The sequence below is a fragment of the Cariama cristata genome, unplaced genomic scaffold, assembly GCF_000690535.1.
Source record: "Cariama cristata isolate BGI_N322 unplaced genomic scaffold, ASM69053v1 scaffold5065, whole genome shotgun sequence".
In the NCBI taxonomy this organism is placed as follows: Eukaryota; Metazoa; Chordata; class Aves; order Cariamiformes; family Cariamidae; genus Cariama; species Cariama cristata.
The window spans coordinates 1-7,156 of NW_009617976.1; the positions used below are offsets into that span (position 1 = coordinate 1).

The 7,156-nt window shown below is 42.0% G+C and overlaps 1 protein-coding gene across 1 annotated transcript in view; it reads left to right on the top strand.

Moving 5' to 3' along the window:
- Positions 1 to 49: 49 nt before the first annotated feature.
- Positions 50 to 7,156, top strand: part of BUB1 (BUB1 mitotic checkpoint serine/threonine kinase) — a gene marked incomplete at its 5' end in the record, with an annotated part of 16,437 nt that continues 9,330 nt past the window's right edge. Inside the window, 10 exons of the mRNA XM_009700676.1 lie at positions 50 to 109; positions 188 to 332; positions 696 to 892; positions 1,904 to 1,944; positions 2,217 to 2,323; positions 3,727 to 3,779; positions 3,900 to 4,090; positions 5,039 to 5,199; positions 5,551 to 5,885; positions 6,788 to 6,840. Of these exons, the coding sequence (XP_009698978.1) occupies positions 50 to 109; positions 188 to 332; positions 696 to 892; positions 1,904 to 1,944; positions 2,217 to 2,323; positions 3,727 to 3,779; positions 3,900 to 4,090; positions 5,039 to 5,199; positions 5,551 to 5,885; positions 6,788 to 6,840 (1,343 nt within the window). The remainder of the gene's footprint in view (positions 110 to 187; positions 333 to 695; positions 893 to 1,903; positions 1,945 to 2,216; positions 2,324 to 3,726; positions 3,780 to 3,899; positions 4,091 to 5,038; positions 5,200 to 5,550; positions 5,886 to 6,787; positions 6,841 to 7,156) is intronic.

Sequence of the window (7,156 nt, forward strand, 5' to 3'; positions counted from 1 at the left end):
CTGGGTGCTTCCCCCCTTGGCCCGGCCTGACCTGCCCTTTGCCTTGCAGGAGCTACGAGGCTCAGATACGGAACTACCGAGGGACGGACCCGCTGGACCCGTGGGACAGGTCAGCGCGCCCCTGGCTCGGATGGCGCCATCGCTTCTGGGGCACGGCAGGGTCGTAACTCGCCTGAGTGTGTTTCAGGTACGCGCAGTGGGTAGAAGGATGTCTTCCCCTTCAAGAGAAACAAAGCCGCTTGCTGAATCTCCTGGAACAGCTTGTGAAGACGTTCTTAAGTGACAAGAGGTACCACCACGATCCAAGATTTGTTAACTACTGCATTAAGCTGGTAGGTATATGCTTTTTTTGGAAATTAAGCTATCCTAAAAAAATAAAGTTGTCCCACCCATCTGTAGTTCTGTGACTGCAAACAGTTGCGGGAGGAAAAAGAGCACTCGGAGGTGCCATGGGATTCCGGTGTATTGCTCTTTGCAGGAGCTATGGGAACTTTTCAGGCTTGCTGAAGGACAGCGTATTTTTTTAAAGCTGTTTAGCTTGTGAGAGGTATCTTGCCTACCAATTGGTTTTATCTGTAGAAAATACTACTTTCCTATGATGGTAACTAAGAAATTGTTATTGGGGTTTTTTACCTGCAAATTCTTTGGATATTTTTGAAACTGTTTATGGCTTATACATCTTTATCATTATGCAGGCGGAGTTCATCAGTTCTCCTTGCCAGTATTTTGACTACCTGTACGGACAGGGAATTGGTGCAAAGGCATCTAACTTCTATGTTGCTTGGGCTCGGCAGCTTGTAAATGAAGGCAATGTGAAGTGTGCAAGAGCTGTCCTTCAAAAAGGACTTCACAACCAGGCAGAGCCGCAAGAGAACTTGCAACAGCTGTATTGGTAATTCTGACACATATTTCACTTGTTGAGCTATTCAGATAGTGTATGGTTAAATTTTTTTTTTTTTTCTTGTGTGTATATGCCCTGTGCTGTAGCAGAGATAGACCAATGATTATTTTTGTTAAAGGTAGATGTAAGCTTAACAATACTTCTTTGCTGTTCGATATTTATTGGGTGTTTTGAAAGATGTGTTGAGAAAAACTCTACCAGAGTGTCTTCAGTGAAGTAGGGCCCAGAAAGAAAATCCCTTAACTGATTCATATCCTATCTAGGGTCTGTTAAGTAGATCCAAACTATAAAGATGCATAGCCTGGCCTGCCTCAGGCAGCCTACCTTGGAAATACTATGTGTGAGCTTCATTACTTGGAAGCTCAAGCAAGTTGGCCACACTAATAACAGCCAGCTTTTCAAGTTGGGGACATCTGTATGCTTTCCAGAGTGTATTAACTGGCTGTAGTTCTCCCTGTAGCTGCCTGTGCTTCTATTGATACTACCAGTTGAATGCACACTTCAGCTGCTGCTTGATTTGGACCCTCTTTGATTTTGATTTGTGCATAGCTGGAACTGCTGTGAAATCAAACACCAGTTCCTGATCCGAGCTGGATTTTTTAGCCCGCCTTGAGGATATGTTGGCAATAATACATATATCCAGTTTCTTGTGCTTATTGCACGGTACCTAGCTGAGAGTGAGTGCCTGTTGGAGTTTAGCATTTAGCTGTTGGAAGTGCTAGAGTTGGTGCTTATCACGATGATACGTGTTCCCTGTGGTGATGATAAAACAACCTGACTTCCATATACTGCTGCTGATTGCAGGCTTTTTTATTTTTGTGAATGTGAAGCGAACAGGATATGCCCCTATACAGTAATGAGTGTCCTGTAACTAACCTGAGTTTTTTAGTGTTACATTTTATGGCATAATGACCGTACAAGGAAATCAAAGGTTCCTGGAGGGTGGGGAGGAATGAGGGGCAGGTGACTTAATGATAATAACTGACGTTTCTTGTCATTTAGCTGGCTGCAGAATTATGATCCTCAGAATCCTCCTTTGCAAGGTGAGGATAAAGATCTCTCCCTGTGAGCTGTAGAGCAGTTAGATGAATCTTTTACGTCGGTCAGTGAGTTTTGTTACTGGAGAAAATAAGTTTCTTGTAGAAACTGATTTTTTTTTTTTTTTTTTTTCCCCCGCCCTGTTTTCCTGGCCATATTCTTAAGGGGAGGGTGTTCAAAACAAGGTATTAGTTTTCCAATGCTTAAAGTTAATAGAAATTCATAAATGAGAAAATGATTTCTACCCAGTAATGCAAACCTATATTATCTATCCCAGGTGTTGCTGTTATAAAACCGCTTCAGACTTCGCATGCTGTAAATCAAATGGCTCCTCAAAAAGGTGTTTCAAATCCTAATGACCCAGTGTATGCTTACAACAATCAGGTAAATGACTGTTAATAAGCGGCTTAGACGTTGTGGGGAAACATGTGGAGCCCTCACGTAAAGTTTTAATTGATGAGCTTGACTTAATAAGAAAGATAAAATATACTAACTCTATCTCATGTATCTCAAAAATGTTACTGATGTTTTTATGCTGTAAGCATCACATCTTCGTAGAAATGTCTCAGTTGGGAAGCATTAGGACGCACTTTTTAGTTACTTGACACGTTTCCAGAACTACAGGCAAAGAGTGATCCATCCAACTGGTTAGCGTTCTTTGGAGGAATAATATTATCAATAGATTCTGTGCCAGCCATGCTTCTTGGAAATTGCCTACACTGAATTTTGGTGAAATTCAAGGTACTTCTTAAATACCCTCTTTAAGAATGAATAAAAGATAATACCAGATGAAGAAGAGAAATTTCTGGGCTGGTCCTCAGTGGGATGGTGGCTTCTTGTAGAAGCCAGGCTGTTGAGCTGGAGAATGACTAGGAACTGACTTGATCGCAGTTCACGAGCCCCTCCGTAGCTTGCCAGGTCAGTCTCTAACAAGTTCCAGCTGAGCTTCTGTTCATAAGTCGTGGAGATCTTGAGTTAACTTTACAGTCTGAATCCTGTCACCCTGTGGTCATCTTCCTTCGCCCCTTCCCCATGGTAAAACAACAAAAAAACCCCCATACTTCTTGTAACTTGGCGAAGTACCAGAATGCAGCAGTCTTGTTCTTCCAAGGTTTGGCAAAGCTAGTTACAATTCTTCACAGTCTTTCTGGCACAGTCAGATGAAAGGTGAATGGGGGGTGAAATTAAAGACTGAAAAACTGCAGGTAGGAAACTGATGTAACCTTTCTCAGCTTGGTCCTGTTCTCTAAAGTGCTTGTGAGTCTTTCAGTTTGGAATTGCCTGACAATACTGAAAGATATCTTGAATGATCAAATACAGCTTAAAACTTACCATGTCCACTGGCTGTTCCTTAGCCCTGAGGTTGGATAGCTTGTCAAAGAAAGAAATAGGGAGGGGCATCCAGTCTGTTCTTAACAAACCCAAGTGATCTATAACTTACATTCCTGTTTTTTTGGAATAGAAACTACCCATTCAACTGGTTCCAGTGTCCTTCTGGACTGCAGTTTCCAGAACTACATCTGTCTCCCTTAGTTCTCTGGGATCTTATTCATCTTCCAAAAGCTCTCGGAGAGTGCAACAAACTGTTATATGGGTAATTCTTCAGGGTGAACTTCCTCAGGCTCTGATGACTTGTAGAGTGCTCTTTCTGATCTGTTCTTGCTATGCTGATGGTCTGAATTGTCATCTTTTCAATCAGAATTAAATATTAGAGGTTTTGTGGTCACTGGTCTTGTCAAAATGGTTGGTTAACTATAATATTTCTTATTTCCCCTGCCCTGCTTTAGTGTCCTGATTCTGCTGGTACTCAGTCCTGTTCTTCTGGTGGAAAAGAAGAAGTGTAAGTGTTTGGAGTTTGTTGTGGTTTGTTTTTTTTTTAAAGTCACACTGTGGGGAAAATTAACATGGTCCCAGAATAAATCCAATAAACTTGAATAGATTTTTTTATTTTTCCTCACAGAAAGTATGTTACGTACATCTCCAAATCCGAAGTTCTTCCTAAGTCGTCATCTACTGTTGTTGAATGTGAGCAGGTTGCGATGTATGATAAAAACCGGCTCATATGTGAAGGCTCTGAACTTTCCTTTGAGGAGCTAAGAGCCAAGAGATACCTGAAGAAATATGAGCGCCTCAGAAGACAGCAAGAATGGGGTATTCTTCTCTTTCCATCTAGCTATTTCAGAAACATTCTCATATTGTTGGAAAACTAGTACTTTGGCTGCATTAATTTCTTTTTAACCTCTCTACTGAAGCCTGAAAACTTTCTCAAAGCCCAAGTTAGCATTCCTGTACAGAAACGGGGTGGGGTAAGCTTGGAAATGTCGGATAACATGCCAAACGACTGATATCAATATTTACTGTTTAAACTCATCCCTTGGGTTTGTCTTTTCAACCCTAGATTTTCATAGAGAGTAGTGTTTCTTCTGAGGAAATGGGAGGAAGGCAGGAGCAGCTTGTAGCAGCACTGGCTACCCTGATGTGAGCTTTAGCTGTGGCTCTCTGCCACCTGTAATTCAAGATTGAGAATATCTTGGTTCCTATCTGTAGGCTGTAATCTGAGAGAGCCCAGAGTCTGCTTTAAACTGTCATATGGTTATGTATGATGCCACACTTTGTCCTTGGCAAATCAAAGTCAATCAAAGGCATGCCACAGCCAAGAGCGGCATTCTGTCTTTGCTTGGCCTCCTTGGCAAACGTAGCTGTGGGATGCCCCTTGTATAGTCAGCGATGGCGTGCTTGTAGCTGGGATGGTCTCAAGGCATAGAAAGGGCAAAGTTTGTAATTAGCGGTAATACCTTTGTTTGCTGAATGATGAAATTTTGGAGAAAAAGTAGTGGGCTTTCAAATAGACAAATGAGGTCTTTGAGAAGCAAAACCAAAACTGAGTGCAAATAAAGAGCAGCTGCTCAGAAGTGAGTTAGTTGTTTATCTGACTGTTTATGGGGCGGGGGGGAAGTTGCCAGGGGATGTTGCTGCACAAAAGAAGTAATTATCTCATTTGGTAAAGGAAGCAATGGGTGAATTGTCACCAGTGGAACAGGGAAAGATTCAACAGGAGGGAAGATGCTAATGCATTTTCAAATAATTTTTAATTCTTAGAAAAGGAAGAGAGAGAGACTATGAGGAAAAAAGAGTCTGCTGTCCTTGAACTGCAAGCCCTGCAGCAGAAGCTGGAACAGCTCACCCAGCTCACCAAAACCTTGGAGGAAACTAGACTGGAACCAGCAACTACAACATCAGCTGAACCAAATCAGATGGTGGTAAGTATGTACTATGATCAATAGGAGCAGTCTTCATGAACCGATCTCACAAAATTTAATCATGCTCTGGACAGTAACCAGAGTAGATTGTTAACCAAATCTGGAAGTTCAGGCTGTGGTACCTGACTAGTATAGATACATAGCATAACTTTAAATAATTGATGACATATATTTTAAGTGTTAAACCTAAAAGTTCGTTTTGTCTTCTCTGCAGTTTAATTTTAGGTGCATATAAAAGTTCTCTTATGCATGCAAAACTGTTCTAGTTATTTAGAAATAAAAGGGAGAATGGCAATGGCTATACTTGTGGGAGAGTGTTTGAGTGTAAAAGAACATTTCTCATCTCTAAAGGTACATCCACATGTGACACCCAGTGCAGCTCTACAGAAGAACTGGGTGGCATCTTCTCAAAATTCAGACCTGCAAAATGCCCGAGATCTGGTGCCAGACCAGCCTCAAGCAAGTGCTTTATCATCCACTGCTCCTACACTGCAGTCAGTGAAACCCGTTGGCCACCAGGTGACATCAGCCTCCCTGCGGGAAGTAACATATAAGAAGGATGCAGTCACAACTCAGCCAGAGTTTGGAGAACTCCAGAGCAGTTTATTACACTCTCCATTCAATGATGTTTCAGCTCGGGAACAGGCACATCCTGACTCGGCTCTGAATCGGAGCACTGGAGAAAAGTACGTACAAACAGACTAAATCTTACTCTCCAAATTGTGCGGCCTTCGGTATCCACACTTCAGCTGAGATTAATTGGAAACAAAAAAGTCTCTTTCTTTCTCTTCTGAAAAAAAAATCTGAAGTAGCCTGTGGAATCCAATATCTAGATATAGATCAAACTTGCAGTCCTCATTTCAGTTTTTAATTCCTTTAACCCTGTGTTTTAGTTGTAATAACTAAGAGGAAATCCATTGTGTAACTGAAGTAATTATTCAGCATCCCTGTCTCTGGCATACCTGAAATAAACAAAATATATACTTAGTTCATGTATATCCTATACATTCCATCTTGGCCACAAAGGTCTCCAGAGAAGAAAAAAAGTGCTTGTATTTATCTTCTCCACTCTTGCTTGTGTCACTAAGCTAATATAGGAAACAAAATTGGGGGCCAGAGGGAGAAACCTAGGTTGGCAAAGCAAGTATGGCTGAGTAGGCTTGGCCAACGAGAGGAAATGGAACCAGTTGTCATTCACTCATAATATGGAGTTATTCTGAGGCAATCTGTACCCATGAAGGGGTTTTTATGCCTGCATTTTAACCTTTTTAAAGGACTCTGCTGCCTTTCACGTTTTATAGTTATTGGTAACTGTATGAGAAACTTTCTGGAGGGCAGTCTCTAATAATCACCTAAAAGATCTCTCACTTGCTTCGTTTGTGTGACTAAAGAGAATCAATCATTCACGGGGCGGAGGCGGGGGGAAATAGGATCACTAGTTGTTGTCTGTCTGGGATGTTTCCTTTGTTCTAGACTGGGAAAGGCTTCCTTACTGCTTGGAGTGCAGTACTGCTAAGTCCTGAACTGAAGCTGGAATTGAAATAATGGCTTTTATTTCAAGCTAATGTTCTTAATCTTTCCTTTGAAGGCACCCTAACAAGAGGTCCACTGGACTAGCTACTTCTGTGGCTGTGAAAGAAGGTAATAAGCCCGGTTTTGATAAAGACTGATGCTGTTGGTATGACTCTTACTGGCTGGGGATCAATAGCATGTGGCCACTAGTTCCAACCCTAGCGAAGCTTTTTGACTTTCCTGACTCCATCCCTGTATGTTTGGGCAATGCCTCTATATCCCTTCCACGGAGCCAGTCCCTGTTTCCACCTCCTGTGCAATTCCTTTTTTGTTTGAGCTCAGTTGGGAGTTCGCTGTTTGTCCTTGCTGGCTTCCTACCTCCTTGACTTTCTGTGTCAGAATGGATCATTCCCGTGAATTGAAGACAAAGTCCTCAGAGGCCACC